This window comes from Adiantum capillus-veneris, chromosome 28 (genome assembly GCF_014529385.1).
Source record: "Adiantum capillus-veneris isolate H3 chromosome 28, ASM1452938v2, whole genome shotgun sequence".
Lineage (NCBI taxonomy): Eukaryota > Viridiplantae > Streptophyta > Polypodiopsida > Polypodiales > Pteridaceae > Adiantum > Adiantum capillus-veneris.
In genome coordinates, this window is record NC_140958.1 from 37,021,370 (window position 1) to 37,038,947 (window position 17,578).

The 17,578-nt window shown below is 43.4% G+C and overlaps 3 protein-coding genes across 3 annotated transcripts; 2 read left to right on the top strand and 1 right to left on the bottom strand.

Moving 5' to 3' along the window:
* Positions 1 to 4,776: 4,776 nt before the first annotated feature.
* On the bottom strand, positions 4,777 to 6,846 carry LOC147420290 (uncharacterized). Its single transcript, XM_086504365.1, has one exon. It carries the CDS (start codon positions 6,772 to 6,774, stop codon positions 5,275 to 5,277), a length of 1,500 nt encoding a protein of 499 aa, XP_086360491.1. The 5' UTR covers positions 6,775 to 6,846; the 3' UTR covers positions 4,777 to 5,274.
* A 3,710-nt stretch (positions 6,847 to 10,556) lies between these two features.
* On the top strand, positions 10,557 to 12,574 carry LOC147420291 (uncharacterized). Its single transcript, XM_086505064.1, has 4 exons — positions 10,557 to 10,586; positions 11,291 to 11,308; positions 11,887 to 12,154; positions 12,477 to 12,574. The coding sequence occupies exons 1-4, from the start codon at positions 10,557 to 10,559 to the stop codon at positions 12,572 to 12,574; spliced, it is 414 nt and encodes a 137-aa protein (XP_086361190.1).
* A 215-nt stretch (positions 12,575 to 12,789) lies between these two features.
* LOC147420292 (tubulin beta-6 chain-like) lies at positions 12,790 to 14,231 on the top strand. Its single transcript, XM_086505063.1, has 3 exons — positions 12,790 to 12,999; positions 13,298 to 13,394; positions 14,104 to 14,231. The coding sequence occupies exons 1-3, from the start codon at positions 12,790 to 12,792 to the stop codon at positions 14,229 to 14,231; spliced, it is 435 nt and encodes a 144-aa protein (XP_086361189.1).
* The last annotated feature ends 3,347 nt before the right edge of the window (positions 14,232 to 17,578 follow it).

Below are 17,578 nucleotides of genomic sequence, written 5' to 3' on the forward strand. Positions count from 1 at the left end.
TCTATTAAGCAAGGATGTCCTTTGGCCCCCTTGCTTTTCGCCATCGGGTCGCATCCTCTCATTACGATGCTCGAAGCCAGTGCTGCGCGGGGAGAGATTCAAGGTCTGGCATTACCGGGCAATGACCAGCTACTGGCCAAAATGTTTGCAGATGATTTGCTCCTATTCTTGAAGGTGTGCCCTCAAGTTGTCATGAGAGCTCTAGAGATTGTGCAAACATTTTCCGTGGCCTCGGGATCCAAGTGCAATATAGAGAAGTCAAGACTTATCTCCCTGTCGGAGAACGACTCTTTTGACCCTGCAATCTGGACAGGAGAGATTATCTCAAAAGGGAGTGTATTCAGACACCTGGGAGCCCTCGTAGGGGTGGACGTAACCCACAGGCAAAGGCAATGGGTCCGAAAAAATAAGCTCAAAAATGAGAAGATGGGAGTTTGTTCTCCTCCCCTTCCAAAACCGGATTAGAGTGATCAATGCTTTTATGATCCCGTATATTGCTTTCCTCAGCCCCGTGCTCAAGATGGCTAAATGTAACTGGAAAGAATTCTTAAAACCAGTGAAAAGGTTTCTTTGGAAGAACAATACAAAAACATCGCGGCGGAAGTGGGCTAGATGGGAGGTAGTTGCTCGCCCGGTAGACCAAGGAGGCTCGGCATTCTTAACCCTATATCCCATGCTGAGGCCCTTTGTGCCAAATTTATGGTCTCATTGGCTAAACAGGACCAAGCTTGAGCTATCATGACCAAGGAAATGCTTGATGCAGTAAAACTGGGATCGAAAGGGGGAAAGTGGAAGGGGGTTGTAATGTACGACAAACTTCTTGCCCCAAAGTTGTCTTATCTTAGATTTGGTGGACTCTCAGGGGAATTGATGAGGAAGTGCAAAAGAGAAGCTGAGGTTTTGGAATGGGGGGAAGCAACTAGATACTTTAAGAACTCCATTTTGCAATGGTCCCCTTGGCTATCTAAAATATTGGGGCTGCCGCAAAGCCCCTATTGGATAGAAATGTCCAGGAAGGTGAATAATAAGAGGCTCGTTCGACTAGAGCAATCCTGGGATGGCAACAGTGAGTGCTGGAAAACTGTTGACTCTTTAGCCATCCAATTTCAACTGAATGGCTTTGAGATCTTACTAGTCTACAGGGTGATGGAAGAGCTTGATAAGGTGGTGATGCCAATTTGTGAATCCAATTTTGAATGGGACGCTTGGAGATGGCCCGGGAGTAGCCTCTTTTGGAAACCACATTCTAAAGGCATTTACCATGTTTTAATGCACGAGGCTAATTGGTGTATTCCCCTCAACAAATTATGGAAGAGGCACTGGACGACAAAACGGTGGGAGAGAGTCATGGAGAACATCTGGAAGCCAAGGTGGCCTCAGTTTATGAAGATATTTCTGTGGAAAGTGATGTGGGGTGCTCTGCCCAGGGGCGTAAAGATACAAGAAAGAGGAATCGGGTCCTATCGTTGCTCGGGGTGCAGAATAGCTAGTGAAGACCTAGCCCATCTCTTCATGGGATGCCACGCAATCAGTGACATGGCTGGAAAAATATGCAAGTGGATTCAAAGGACATGGAAAATTAAGTTCTTCAAGACTAATCTATTCTTTGGTAGTAACACGTTGGGAAGTCCTGTTCTTCTTGTCTGCACTCAAGTAATCAGGTACTACTTCTTTCACCATATTTGGCAAGCAAGGAACCTCCACGTGTTTGAGGGGGATCTCTGGCTGTGGCAAGCTTTTGTGAAATCATACAAGAGAGCAGAGTGACAATCCACATGATCGGAGGCAAACAAGCCTCAGAGGACTGGTCTAGAACATTACATGGCATGATGACATCGTGTAATAAGTAAAGCCTAGGAGTAGGTGTGGTTTCTCTGTCAAGCAGAAAACTTGTAATCCTTCGACCCTCAAGGCTCGGTCTGAGCTTGAGGTTGGTGTATATTTCTGATCTTATTAATACTATCCACTCACAATTGTGAGTTTTGCAACAAAAAAAAGGAGTACCATGATCTTCAATGAAAGCATGTAAGCATGGTGGTTAGAGCCCATACCTTGAATAGGGCAGGTCGTGGTTTTGACGTGCAAGGTGCGAGACAATTTTGACTAGCTCAAATTGACTTACTGGCCCAAATTTACTTTTTCGCCTTGAATTTACTCGACAATCCAAATTCAACGGTCTGAATGACTCCCAATGTCGATCCCATTGGGATGTGCACGAGCTAGATTGTGCGGACATAAAGAACTCCCGTTTCCTTTCTAGCCTTGAAATTTATACTTGAGCTTCAAAAAATGTAGAACTTTCAAAGATTTCATGCATTGTATAATGTTGAGATAAAATCTCGCATTTGGCACCTTCATGTATAATTTTCCTTCTAGCCCCGAGAATGTGCACATTGTATGTTGTAGCTTTGTACAAAGGGTCAAAGTCAAATGATCTCGGTAATCGATTGGCGCTACCTACACCTTATGTGGGACAACATGAGCGTGCAGAGAGAGAGAGAGAGAGAGAGAGAGAGAGAGAGAGAGAGAGAGAGAGAGAGAGAGAGAGAGGGGGGGGGGGAGGGGGGGGTTCTCGAATTGGGCCTGCTCATATTAATGGTTAGATTGAATTGCACTAATTTGAATCCTGTATTGCCATGTGGAGATCATTATTCATGACACACTAAGTAGGGGAGCCATAAGGAGGGAATACATCCAATGCCTTCATGTCACCTTGAAAATTTTTGAATTGTTGAAGAGCTATCGCCTCAATGGATGAAATCGGACATCTTGATGGGATTGCAACATTTGCTGAGAGACATGGAAGGTTTGTGAAGCCTCATGTTGAAACTTTTGGTACCCTCATGAGGTGGATTAGGTGTGAAGCTTGCCAATGAGCCTTGCTAGAGCCCTCACATACCCTTTATTGATATGGGATGACAGAGTTATAAGGAGGACTAGGTATGTTTAGGTGAGTCGACGGCTCACGTTGATACAAAGTGTTTTGCGTCAATTATTTTGCACTTTATAACCAGTTACACGATGACAACTTCTTGTCTATATATGGATTTTTTGTTTTGATTTGCATGCCAATGGGGGTAATGACATAACGTTTTTCTCGGGTAAACAATGTTAAGGGTTTTCTAAGAATTATATCAATTTTTTGCACAATAAACTTCTTGTGTTTTGACAAATCACGTAGTCTTCTACTTGTGCAATCTATACATCCTTGTGGTTCAAGGTTTGTAGAATGAAAATTCTAAAAGTGAAAAGTTGAATGACACTCAATTTTCTTGCTAAAAAAAACATATTTACAATACCGGTGCAAAAGAAGCAAGTTAATCCAATTGCATGCATACTTATGAAGCTTGTGGAGATGGTTAAGTATGATTATGGCAAGAATTGGAAGAATTTTCATGCCCAATAATTGTGCAGCAATTTTGGCACATCACAAAATCTTGGATGGCATTGCCAAATTGAAAGTTGAAGTGGATAGACTACCTTGCCAAGACGATTGTCAGTGTCCCCCAAAAAATGTTTCCTGTGTATTTTTCACAATGTGGCACCTTGAAATGTCAAGTGAGCTCTTTATGAATTTCAATTTATAATTGCAATGCCAGATTATGCGCCTTATAATTCTTTTTTTAATTAGAAATAGTGTTATCTAGAAACATTGGATGCCCATGCATTGTCAAATCAAACCCTAAGAGCAAATGGCAACTTGTGAGTGTGAACATCACTTTTTAGAGGCAATGGAGAAGAGAACTCTTTGGATCCTGGAGAGAGCTCTAGCTACAGAGTTCTTGTTCTTTTTCCTCACTCCTCATTTTTCTAACTAACTAACGATATGTGTTTGTTGCTAGTGTAGCCAAAGCATGCATGTTTGCCTATGCATTATAGGTACTCATCTCTAAGCATATGTATGTAGAGTAGAGTAGAGTAGACTATACATTGTTACCTATACAAGAAGATTTAGAAATATTCTCATGAAGGAAAACGGAGTCTTTTTCAATGTTTTTCATACAATGCATAACATCATGAGCTTCTGCTCGAGAGGCACCACATACCTAGCTAGGTATGCGGTGCCTCCTTCACAGAAGCTCATGATGTTGAGGTAAGTCACAATGTGGGAATTATTGTGAGAATTTGTCCAAAATTTCTTGTGAGCTACACAATATTTCCCTACGCTTATCACCTTTTTTAGGGATGGTGCCTTATCAAATGTTCAATCCTAGATGGCACCCTAAGAATGAAATTGCTTGACTTGGCTTTATCATTCTATGAAACCAAACGTGCTTAAACTAACTCTACACCCAACCAGATGCTTATGGCACAAAGTTGAAGACCTACGATCTATACTATCTCCTCTCAATCCCTTCGGGCTAGCCGAAGTACTAAGGAAGCTCAATCTCTCGAAGGACCTTTGTCTGCACATTCTCATTCAGAGAGAGCAACAAAAACCTTTCTCCCTCATTGAAGCCATGCCCTTCCCCTCCTCAAAATCTCCAAATAAGACAAATTATCCCAGCCCCACCACAATCAATTCAAAGAAGAAAGGGAACATGTTCTCTCTTCTAGCTACATTGGTAGAGATGTAGATGAAGACATAGAATACTTGCCTTGAAGTTCACGTCACAGCTCATGTTGATTGTTCCAATCCACCAAGCTTCCAAATAGAAGCTCCTTAGCTCACATGGCCGACCCCTATGGAGACACAACAAGAGAGCAAGAGGTCAATCTCCTCTCGCGAAGAGGAAGATGTCCCGCATAAGAAAGGCCTCAAGTAGAATTAGCCTAAGGAAAAATGTTGCTTTTTATAACAAGCCCTTATGTTGTAATCACTTCACTATTTGCTTTGCAATACAATATGCTCCCCACATGGCTAACATACAAGATATACATATAGTTAAGTTATGGCAAATATAAAACCAAATCCAATCCCCCTTCCAAAAAGGAAACAAAAGCAATATACAAGAATAGAAACTATGACTACTCTTGTCTAATGACTTAATCAGGCATAAAGGACAGGTAGAGAATTGGAGGACACATGCTTGCTGAGAGATTTCCTTTTGTTACAATCAATCCTGGTAAGGGAGCTACCCCATTGTTAATTAATGTAGACTCCCCATTGTGTTAGAAAGGTAGCCTACATTTCACCTTGGACAGCTACAAACACACAACTGTAGCTGAAGGCCAATATAGCTTGGCACATCCATGAATTATATATACACATCATGAGCTCGAAGCTGTCCCTATTGAGCAAAGAACAACAGAGCTCGACATTGTCTGTCGGTCTCATTGCCGCTTGCTCCGACGGAAGGGGCTGAAGTAGAACCCGAAGCCAACCCTTGAGTCTCTAGGGGCTGCATTGTCCATCGTCGGGTGCTTAGGTGTGGATGTGAGGTAGTGTTGTTGAATAGAGGAGAGCTTTATACTGCTAGTATGAGTAGTGTTATTCAGGTGTTGCTTGGATGGACCCCAAAGTGAATGCTGAGGGCTAGCTATGGAGAAATATGGCGATTGGCCCCTATTCCACGTGCGGCCGCAGCTGCGAGACCGCGGAAAGCGACGCACTTGCTCCGACACATGGGCCTCTTGGTGATCCTCAGAGCCCTTTTCCCCTTCTACGCCCAGCCGGGCAGTCGAACTTATCCTTGTGCCCGAGACATTGATTGTGCTGCCAATGCTAATGCTGCTCCTTGCAGGAAAATCATAGCTACAAGAGTTGATGTTGCCTGTTGGCTGTGGTTGCTGCACTTTGTGATGCTCACTTGGAAGAGGAGGCCGACCTCGCAAGTGCTTTGCGTCCACTGCCGCGTTTTTCACGGCATTGGCTTCCCTTTGCTGGAGCCTTGATCTTATAATTTGCCTCAAGTTGAGAGCTGTGTTAGTGGAGTCCATAGAGAGTCTTGCAAAATCTACTGAGGTTCTTGCAGAGGTCTCGAATGCGCCATTTCCCACCGCATTTGCATCACTAGCTATCCCATTTTTCTTCATCTTTGCAGTTCCCTTCTGCTTTTTGCGCTGAAACAATGAAGCAATCCAGGAAGACTGCGGCTGAGAACCAAACTGTGCTCCACTGTCATGGCCCTGCTTACTCTCCCGGACAAAGTCAGCTTTCGACAATGAAGGAGTGAAACCAGGCGAGCCCATGTCCGCACAAAAGTGCTCGATGCGGCGCGTTCGCTCATGATCTGAAGGGCTTTCATGGGGCTTTTCAACAAAGCCAGTATGGGGATGTTCTGTTGTGGCTGTTGGCTCATGCTGGTTAAAAAGGGATCTTAAAGATGCCTTGCTCTGTAGATGGGGGCCCAGAGGAAGGTTGCTGCGAGTGAGGATTCGATCGTTGGGGGCAACATGCAGAGGGGAGAAGGGCGCATTGGCAACAAGCTCCGATGTGCTGGGTTTCTGACCATGGATGGGCTTGCTCTTTGCAAATGGAGAGTAGAGAAGGCCGGCGGAGTTCTTCTGCGAAATGATGTGCTCGGGGGAAGGCGGGATCGAAATGAGGGCTTTCAATTTGAGCTTGTGGAGGAAGGAGGCAGAAGCAGGGGCCTGCCCCTTGGGATGATCTGAGGGAGGCGGAGGGGAGACCTGGCTGTAGTGAGGCTCCCGAGCCGACGACGAAGAGAAAGAGTGGAAGGCGCCGTCGGAGGCGGTGCTACTGGCGCAGCTCAACACATTGCTGGACTCGCTCTCCGAGAGCGCAACGAGGCGCTCCCGCAAGCACAATGCACACACACCCACTTGGTTGTGCTGTGGGTGTATGATGCAGCGACGAGAGTGGGAGCTCATTTTGCTGCCATGGGGATTGTGGGTCTGCGTGAGATTTTGGTGTGTGTGGGTGGGGGTGTGTGTGTTTGTTTTGGGAACGGGGGGGGGGGGGGCGGGGGGGGGGGGGGGGGGGGGAATCAGAGTGCTTATGTATGTGTGTAGCGCGCGTGTGGGTACCCCTCACTCAATTAGCTCTGCATCGCCCATGCACACAGATTTTAAGCGAGAAGCAGAGAGAGAGAGAGAGAGAGAGAGAGAGAGAATCGTTACGTCTTACAAAGCCTGTGTGCGTGTGTGCGGTGCTGCACGCATTCTGGTACATGCCCCTCTCCTCCTCACTCATCAGCTTGCCGGACTCCCCACTCCTCTTTCGACTCTTGGGCATTTTCAAAATTTGGTCCCCGAGTCTTCTCTATTATAGAAAATCAATAGCTCACATTTCTGTTAGTTATGGGCCGGCAATTGCTCCAGGCTCACCAGAAACCGTCCTTTATGGGCTTCATCAACCAAATTTAGTTTAAAACAGCACAAGTTTCAAATTGATGTTGAAAATTTTGAAAGCAACTTGGACACCTTCTAGGCTCTAGCTAGAGCTATCGAAGGGCTATGTGAGCCTCCACACTTATCTTCCACGAGCATCAATGTTGCTTTTTAGCGGGCATCGCTTGTTTCGTGTTTCGTTTGCCTTTAATGGGTGAAACTGCATTTTTCCTACCAAAATAAACACTAGCTTACCAAAAGAAGCTAGGCATTTTGAAAAATTTGAAGGACAAGAGTGCCTGACAAAAATCAATGCTGATGGACATGGGCGAGTGGGATCTACGATCACATGAATGAGCACCATAGATCTCAAACTAAGCAATTTTGAGTACCTAAGTCTCTCTATGTGACAATGGTATTTGGACAATAGTAGATGAGTTTTTCCAACAGTCACATTTTATACATATTTGAAGACTAGTAAACCTCATAATTTGGCTAATCTCTTTATCTCTAAGTTATTCATGTGTCATGGTGTTGAGATATCAAGTTCAACCTAAACTACTACAGGATGACTATCACCTGCAATCGTCATTACTAGCATGTCTTGGGTACCTAGGATACACATATCTTCGCCAACGATACTACAACTAGACTACACTGACTTAGTCTATCTACGAAAGTGATGGCACACTTATCCATTCAACTTACTCACTAGTGGTTCACACTAAACCGTTGTACTAGTTTCCCCTTATGTTGTATTTTCTCTTTTATGCATTATAGATTTCTTATCTTTAGTTTGTGAAGAAGAAGAAGAAAGCTTTTGCCTCCATCTATGTGTGTATATGTGTGCGTATGTGTGCACGTGCGTACGTGTGCACGTGCGCTCTTGCAAGAGCTCAAGATATATACTTTTTCTCTTCTTATCTTAACACATGGCTTACCAATGCCAGTTTTCTCTTATAGACATCCCCAAAGGTCAAGTCTCTTTTAGAGAGAGTTATTCAAAGCTGATACTAAGTTGAATTTGTGTTGTGCCTATCACCCACACAAACAAATGGGCAATGTGGAATTGTCAACTCCACTCGTTTAGATATTCTCGAGAATTATATCAATGAAGTTTATTATGGAAATCATCAAGAAATATATATAGCATTAACTATATATACCTACAATTAACACAATGCATACCTCCATTGAGAAGTTTTCGTTTGAGATTCAACACAAGATAGTGTGAATTTCAAAAGTTGTTGAATGTTATGAAATCTTCTCTTCACATTGTTGTCACACGGAAGCCGTTCTTTTACGATTATTGCTATAGAGGAGCGCTACTAGAAGTTCAAGATGCAATTGTTTTAACGATTGAAATTATCTGGACTTCTCGTGTCCCAAGTATGAGACCACAAGAGATCTGAATGCAACTCTCCACCCAGTCGTAGCCTCTTATAGGCTTCTCCTAGCCGCATTGAGACCGGCCTGGCCCTTGGCTTGACATTACTCTCCCCTTGGAGAAGTGTTTTCGTCCTCAAAAACAAAAGTAGGAAACTTCTTCTTAAGAAAATTAATGTTTTCCCAAGTGGAAACTTTCTTGGCTATGTCTTTCCACTTGACTAATGCATGTTGATGCACATGATGTATGTAAATCATGATAATCGAGAATGCGCTCAAGTTCATGCGACTAAGTTGGAGGTTCAATGAAATCAACCAGAATCTGTCGATCAATAACATTGTCATCCTTATGTAAAAGTTTACGTAAAAACGACTTACATGGAATACCGAACGAACGCGAGAGGGCACAGGTACTAAGAGTTTGTAGGCTATATCACCAACTTGCTAAGTATCTTAAAATGTCCATAATACCTTAGAGATAGTTTAGGTGTTGACCCAGTCTTCAAACTTTCTGAATGCTCCGACACACGCAAAAACACCTCTTCCCCTTCCGTGAAGATAACTTGTCGATGTTTCTCATCAACATACTTTTTATACCAATCATGTGCTTGTTGAACATTTTGATGAGCCAGTCTCAGTATTTCCATATGGTCTTGGAGGAAATCCTTGACTTGCCAAAGATTTTCGGGTGAAAGCATGTTAACGTGTCACGCTTTTTGTGCTAGTTAACATATGCCAACAAGCACATCTTGTAAGCATAACACATGGATAGGACAGTCATGTTTTTTCAAGTGTGTGGGCCACCATCATGAATTATACAAAGTGTAATACTTGGACTTCAAAAAAATGAATCGTAGTATTTATAGAATCTCTAACAGTTAAGCTCAGTCGTTACGTTGAGGTAGTGATGTAGTCATGAAGCATGGAGGGAAGCACAGCGTAGGGGCCACAGGTCAGAGAGAGGGAGGAAAGCGATTGCGAGCTGTAAGCAAGTCTGCAGTCAGAGACCAACAGTCAACCCAAGTCGACGATAGCTCACCACTGGAGCCAGCCACCTCCGACATCAATCTTGACAGTACTCCACCGAGAAGGAATTCGTTTCTGTTGCTTCTCGTCCGCCCTGCAAAAGATTGAATGCTTCTGATTCCCAAGGATCCCCAATGTCAAAGTACATGCATGCAGGGAAGGGGAAGTAGGACTCGGGTACTCTCTCTCTCTCTCTCTCTCTCTCTCTCTCTCTCTCTCTCTCTCTCTCTCTCTCTCTCTTCAATGAGGGGGCCACATTTGGAAGTTGTAAAGCAAGCAAAGCATGACACATTTCTCCCCGGGGGATTCACTATGTATTTTCGTATGGTATCACGTGAGTGTACAAGTGGGAGGTTTTTAGAGGTCAAACATAAGCGTATACAATAGAGGTAGCCCCCCATTATTTCATGCTCGTACCGTATGCATAAGGGAGGGGGGGACCTACCCGGGGGGGGGAGGAGTATATTAAGTGCTTATGCCATAAGACACATGCCCTAAGGAGCCAATTAAAGAAACTTTCACACGAGGGTGTTGTTCTTGGTATTTCAAAGAGTTAATTTACTCCACTAGCAAACTAAGATAGCTATACCAATGAGAAGATATGGTACCTCCATGTCCTCTCTCTTAGCTAACAGTTGTTGCGTCTTCCTTGTCCCAAATGTTCGGTCCCTGGCGAGTTCTGAGAGAGAAAGAAAGTCTTCTTCCATATCTCTACCACTACCCAATACACCATCTTACTCACGCTGACAGCATCCCTTCCTCCTGAAGCTTCCTTCATGTGCCTCGCCCTCTAGTTATTGAGGATCTATACGAAGTCGAGGTGTGTGTAGCAAGGAAGGCCTGACACCCCTTAATAGATCAATGGGCTTGCCTCGCATGTCATTGGCTTGTTGCAGTGCTTACATTTTTTGATGCTGCCCTCTGCAAACGAGAAGCAGGACGATAGAGCTTAAATCGCGCCCTGGTAGAAAGCGCAGGACATGTGAGGCCGATTTTTTTTATTTTTTTATTTTTTTTGGGGGGGGGGGGGGTGATTTTTAAAGGAATGAATTTTTTTTGTAGGAACTATATAAGTGTTCATCTTGAGTAGTAAGTCTTGAGATCAAAACTCGTCGGCTGAGCTCTCTTATTCCCTCTCATATTTTGGGTGGCAAACTTTTGGTAAGAGGGAAGAGCACGTATAAGGCAGAGACAAAGTGCCCAGGCAGGTCGAGAACATTGGCAAGAGATGGGCATGGGATTGCGCAGGCAGATGGGCAATAGCTGGCGGGCGATGAGAGTATTCCTCAACCCACCCTGCGTGTGAAGCCCGCCTGTAGGGATCTGCAGTTTGGATCCACTCTTGCACCTAGGTTGTTGCATGCACGTCCACATTTCAACACAATGCTAAAAAAAACCTAGGTTTAGTGTAATCCCACCTACAAATTTTAAAATTTACCTCTAAATTCTAAATTTGAAGGTGAGAAAACCTACAAACTTTTAAAAAATTAGTGTAATTTGGTGTTTGGAAAAAGTTATTTTTGAGCATTGCAAGACACCCGTCTCCCGCCTCCCTCCCCTCCACCTACACAGGCACACGACAGACGACCTTTTTCCCTAACGCAGCACGTGAGATTTACCATTTGTGAGGGCTCTTGGAAACGCAGACGGCCTCAATCCTAAGGTAAGTCAAGCATCCCGTGCTCCTTTACCTTCTCATAGTTATGCTTCTGTGGCAGCTTCTTCACCAATCATGCGTTATTTCTTAGATTTTCTGAGCTTCAAGCTTCAAAAGATATAGTTTTCTAGGGTTTCGTGAAAAGGTAGGGTTGGTGTTTTGCAATTTCTGCGCCAAATCTTCTGCTCGTAGTAGATCTTGCATGACAGCATTGACGGCCATTGATCTGGTCTCAACTCGCTAAGAGGACTCTCATGTATGGCATCAAGAGAGAAAACATTCTTCTGTTGCATCATCAGACCTTCATTGTGCTCTTTGTGAAATAATTTCCCTTATGCACTCAAGATTTTGTGTGTGTGGTTCTGCACATATGAAGAGGTGAGGCAGAGTGTGTGGTTTTGTTCACTGTTAGGGAAAAGCGTACAATATCATTCAAACCCTCACCATTCGGCCTGTGTGGATTTTAGTTGAAGGGTGCCAAGACATGATTCAACATGTCTGGTGTTCTGCTAGTGAAAACTCTTTTTATTTTAACAATGATTGTGTTAGAGGCATGCGTTGACATCTGTCTATGGCATTTACAGATATCTTCTTCAAAGCAAAAGTCCAATGAGAGGCAAGCTGCAATGGATCAAAAGCCTTCAGCTTGGGAAGTTTCCAGCGAGGGTACCAGTGCCAATGCTTACAATCCAATTTCCCGCACTTTCCATGCTCTTGAGTCCATTGCGGCAGATACTGAAGCAGGTTATTTGAATGGGAGGTTCAAATCTATTTATGATGAGGAAGATAATGCAAGCTCCAACGGTGGGGCCGGAGAGCTTGAATGCATGTCTAATAATGGCAGCTATTCTGGTGAGTCGGAGGATCAGACACACATGGATGGGAAAGAAAAGCAGGCAAGTGGAAAATCAGGAAGTCTTTTTCATCAGTTGTTGGTGGTCTCTCTCTCTCTCTCTCTCTCTCTCTCTCTCTCTCTCTCTCTCTCTCTCTCTCTCTCTCTCTCTCTCTCTCTCTCTCTCTAATTTTTCTTCATCTTTGGAGACCTCTACCTTGCTCAAAAGTGTGCTTTACATCGATTGAAGAAAGGCACCAACCAGCCTTTCATGTGCCAAAAGGGTGACAGCCGACCTGCCCTACATGTGACAGACCCCCTACTTGCACACATCCTTAATAGAGCGGCTCAACGGGGAATCGGTCAGTTTTCAGGTCCAGGCTAACCTCTACAGCAGGAGAGCTCTAGGTCACCATAGCTGGGGAGCAGCAGGTGCATGATTGTTTGCAAAAGGAGCATGTAGCAGCTACTCATATTAGCAAAGAGGATGAAGAGCGAGAAAAGGATTTGTCTTTTAAAAGTTTGTCCACGCCTCAGGAGGAGGTGTTAGGTACAAAAAATGAATGTTTGGTCTTGCCAAGATTTGATGCAAATTCGTGTGTGTTTTAGAGGTGAACTTGGTATCGTGAAGATTCTTATTTACTGCCTCGCCAAGATGCGTGAGATATTTCACGTGCGGGGGGGCCAATGTGGCAACCAAATCGGCGCCAAGTTCTGGGAGGTGGTATGCACAGAGCACGGCATTGATCCCACGGGGTCATACAACGGCAACGCTGACGTGCAACTCGAGAGAGTGAATGTGTACTACAACAAGGCAAGCTACGTGTGTTGTGTGCCTCATCCATGCTCATGGATCTGGAGCCAGGTACTATGGACAATGTTCGAACAGGCCCCTATGGGCAGATCTTCTGCCTTGATAACTTCGTCTTTGGCCAGCAGTCCGGAGCTGACAACAACTGGGCCAAGGGTCACTAACGTTAAGACTCAACTAGTCATGGGAGCTACTACTTGGCCGGCTTTAACAAAGGCCCGTAACATGAAGAAATTATCGGAGACTAAAAAGTTAAATGCAGCTTCTACTTGGCTGGCTTTAACAGAGGTGCGTAACATGAAGAAATAATCAGAGACTAAGGCATCTTCTGTAAACACACCCCATCCCGCAGGGGTGGCTTCAATCCAAGTACACCAAAGGCGCGAAGCTCATTGATTTTGGCCTTGACGTTGTTCGCAAAGAGGCTGAAAACTGCAACTGCCTTCAAGGTGAGTGCCTTTAAGATCTCATTCTATCGTTTTTTACCCTGTGAAATGCTGTTTCGTCATGCATGATGCCTTCTTTGCCATTTCTCCGATGTTACAGTTCCATTTATGTATGGTATAGTTTCATTTATGTCTGGTATAATGATTCTATTGTCAGTTTTGTTTATATTTGACAATGTAGCTAGCCTGTGCAATTATCTTGTTTGAAAACAATGTTTAGATCTGTCCTCAGTGAAGGTTTGAAAACAATGTTCAGATTTGTCATCAGTGAAGGTTGTCAGATTTCTTTAAGTGAAATTTTCACCGCTGTTGTTCTAACTTCTCTAGCTTCTTAGTATCCCCCCTCACTTGGTAGACATTGGCTTTAGATCTACGCTCACCACTCCCAGCCAGTGCTGGATTCCAAATCTGTTTCAAGTTATCAAGGCTTTGCCACAAAATCTTTCTTCAAATTAATGTTGATTTGTAAACTGTATACTGTTTCTATGCTTGAGGTGTTTTTCTATGCACTATGATGCAAGTTTCTGTAGTTGTAGAAGCTTCAATGTCTTCAGCATTGTGTCATTTATCCTACCGAGCTGGTTGATGGTGTCTTGTATACCTAGAATGGCGGTTTTTTCTTTCTGCTATAGCTACATCTCATAAAAAAGCTACTTTTCTCTACTGATCAGTTAAATTTGTGACTGTTTGCTTTGAGACCTTTGTTTTGTAGTTTTGAGCTCTGCATCTCGCAGCAAGTTCGCGATCTCAATGGCTTCCTTGGGCCTCATCTTATTAAGCTTCCTCTTTTCAGACTTCTTCGGCAAGGATGATGACGATGCGAGGAGGAGTTTGTGCTGACACTCATGATGGGAGGCCAGCACCTTGCAAGCAAAGCGATTGCCAGATGTAGGGTGAGTTCTTAGTTCACTTTAGTCGTGACTCATTTTCGCCTGCTCAATGCTCTTAGGCTTTAGCTATGACATCCGAGTCTTGACCTGCTGATCAGTGACGCTTAGTCCTGACGTCCCGACCTTCTTTTAGTCGTGACTCATTTTTGCCTGCTCAATGCTCTTAGGCTTTAGCTATGGCATCCGAGTCATGACCTGCTGATCAGTGACCCTTAGTCCTGACGTACCGACCTGCTGGAGCTGGCGTCCGAGTCCCGACTTCTTCCACTACAGCCGCCAACGTTGACTCCCTAAGCCTCTCGTTGCCTGTCCAATGCACTAAATCGGCTTTTAGATCATAGCTTGAACAGCATAACCGCAAAAAGTTTGAAGGCTGAAACATTTCACCCTGAAACGCGTTGTTTCACTACGAAACATTTCAATCCAAAATTAGAGCACAACGAAATGTGAGACCGAAAAGTACCTTTTTGTAAGGTGCAGCGAAATGAATGTTGTATTTTCTCAAGATTAGTGATCTTTATTACTCAAGGTTCCTTTTAGTTTTTAGGGAAAGAGAGAGCTTTCCGTCTTATGGAGAGTGCTATGATCACGATTAGAGTGAGCGGATATTGTGCGTGCAAGTGAATGAGACTGAGAGAAGGAGAGAGAAGAGATATGACACCCGAGGGTTTGTAAAACCCTCCTCCGAAGGCCCCACTCTCGTCGGCGAGAGTGGTCTACTTTGATTGCACAAGGTGTACAATGCGTATGCAAAGAATTGATGCAATGGGACTATGCCGATGACGACGTCGATGATGACGAAGGCTGAAATCTGTGGTCTTCTAACTGCTGATTTTCGTGGACTGATTCGGGACTGAAATGGATTGCTTTACTGTTGTCTTAAGGGCTGAAAATAATGGCTTTGTCGGGGTTCCTGTTGAAGGTGAAAACACTGATGTGCTTGCACCATAAAGCTGCATTTTTAGGTTGTTTATACCTGCTGAAAACGTTGAGATCTATAGCTTCCTCAATGGTGAAAAACGCTGCTATTGTGCTTGCTAAAAAACGCTGCCAAGGCTGAGGGTTCCAGGCTGTAAAACGCCATCAAAAGATGTGTTTTAATGGCCTGAAAAGCTGAGGCAAAACACTGTGATCTACTGATGGTTAGCGCTCCAGAAAACGCTGGGCTATGGGTTGCTTGAAGGGGAAAATGCCAGGCCAATGTGCTGGGATGGCGATGGGCTGGATCTGGGAAAAACGCCAATGGAAGGTGGGAGGTATGGCGAGGCTAAGTGCTGAGGGAGGGGTACTGCTGAGAAGTTGCCTGTTGAGCGGGAAGCTCTTGCTGCCTCTTTTGCAAGAAAGTGCTAACTTGGGTTTGCTTATATATTAACTTAGCAAAATTGCCCTACCTACTTTTGTTGGAAAGTCACTTAAAAATAATAAGTGAAAATAACCAAAAATAGGAAAATAGGCTAAATGCACTGGAAAATTCCCCTAACTGATTCTAATGGATTCTGATGGGAATTCTGATGATCATGCTGTGTGCAACCGGAGGATATTCAGTTCATGTGCTCTGTCTACAACTGTGTCATGCCAAGGAAGAGACATGGAATGTGACTTCCTTGAATGCATACTTTTCAGCTTTTCATGAAAAATCCGCATACATTCGTGCTGATCCATGAGTGAAACGTGCTCAAGATACAATATTTCATGCCTAGGAAAAGGGATCACATAAATATGTCGATTAAAATACAGGAAACGATCACGAACGAAACACTCGAACAATGTGTGCGTATCAATCATGCGAACACATAGTACTTCCTTTGAGGGTTCTTTGGACCTAGGCTCGAGAGCCAAGATCGCTTCTTCCTGAATGATCGAATCGTCCTGTGGGGGTTCTTTGGACCTCGATTCCAAAGCCAAGATCGGCTCTTTGTGATTTATCGAATCTACAACGAGGTTAGCTTCGCTAGAAAAAGCATCCACTAACACATCATCCTTGTGAACAATCACATCATCTTCAGCAACTCATCATGCTTGTGAGAAATCACATCTTGATCATGCCAATCATCATGCTTGTGAGAAATCACATCTTGATCATGCCAATCATCATGCTTGTGAGAAATCACATCTTGATCATGAAAATCATCATGCTTATCGTTATCATCCAAATCATCATCATGCTTCACACAATCATGCAAATCCTGTGTATCATGCTTTGGAGAAGAAGAGACTGAGAGGGTCTCCTTTCCCGGAATCTCTTTCATCGGTGCCTGCTCAAGAACCTCAAGAACCCAAGAACCTCATCGGTGCCTACTCATAGTTGATGAAGAGAAAGTGCAGATGAGATAGTTGATGAAGAGAAAGTTCAGAGCCAGTTTTGTTATTTTGTAGAGATAGATGGCAAGAAAATGGTTGATGTGTTCATGTGTTTGATGAGATAGTTGATGAAGAGAAAGTTCAGAGCCAGTTCTGTTCTTTTGTAGTGATAGATGGCAAGAAAATGTGTGAGAGTACGTTTGTGAGTCAGCTAAATAGAAATCCAACTCTATCAAGCTAAGTGTTTGTTTTGTACATGATCGCCTATCGATGTGGACATGGCCTTTTGGTAATCGTGTGACTAGACTATGTGATTGGAGGTTTTCTATGTCCAATGATATGCAGGTCATACCACCACTTTGAATTTAGATTACTTTGACTCTATTGAAAATGTGTTTGATTTTAATGTGTAAGATAATCCTTAAATCCCATGTGGAAGCCCAAGATGAGGTGGACTTTTTTTTTGGAAAAAGAAATTATGTGATGAAAATCCCATGTGGGAGCCCAAGAAGAGGGTATATATATATTTTTTAGAAAGAGGTCTCTGTACAAAGGAGACTCTGGCGAATTTTTTTAGATTTATATTTTATGTACAAACTTAAAATTAAATACAGATGGTGCTTTTTTAAAAGTTACATTTTGCTTAAGCATAGATGTGCATTCATATCACATATACTTGTTTTTGTTCAAAAAGATTAATTTTTTAATGGGTTGTTTTATAATGTGTTTTGATTTGATGAGTGAAGTTTTTCATGGTTGTTTAAGAGTGCATTATTTGTTATTTAGAGAACAATCCATTTTATATGTGTCTTAAATCTCATGTGGGCAGCCTACTAAGTAGGTGGCTAGTATCATATGTTTTGAGATTGAGATTTGTATCAGATTACAAAGTAAATGTAATTTGTTTTTTGACAAATTACATTGAAATGATTGGTTTATTTTAATTTAGTATTCATTATATTTGTTGTTTTTCATGGTTTGTCCTCTTAACATCTA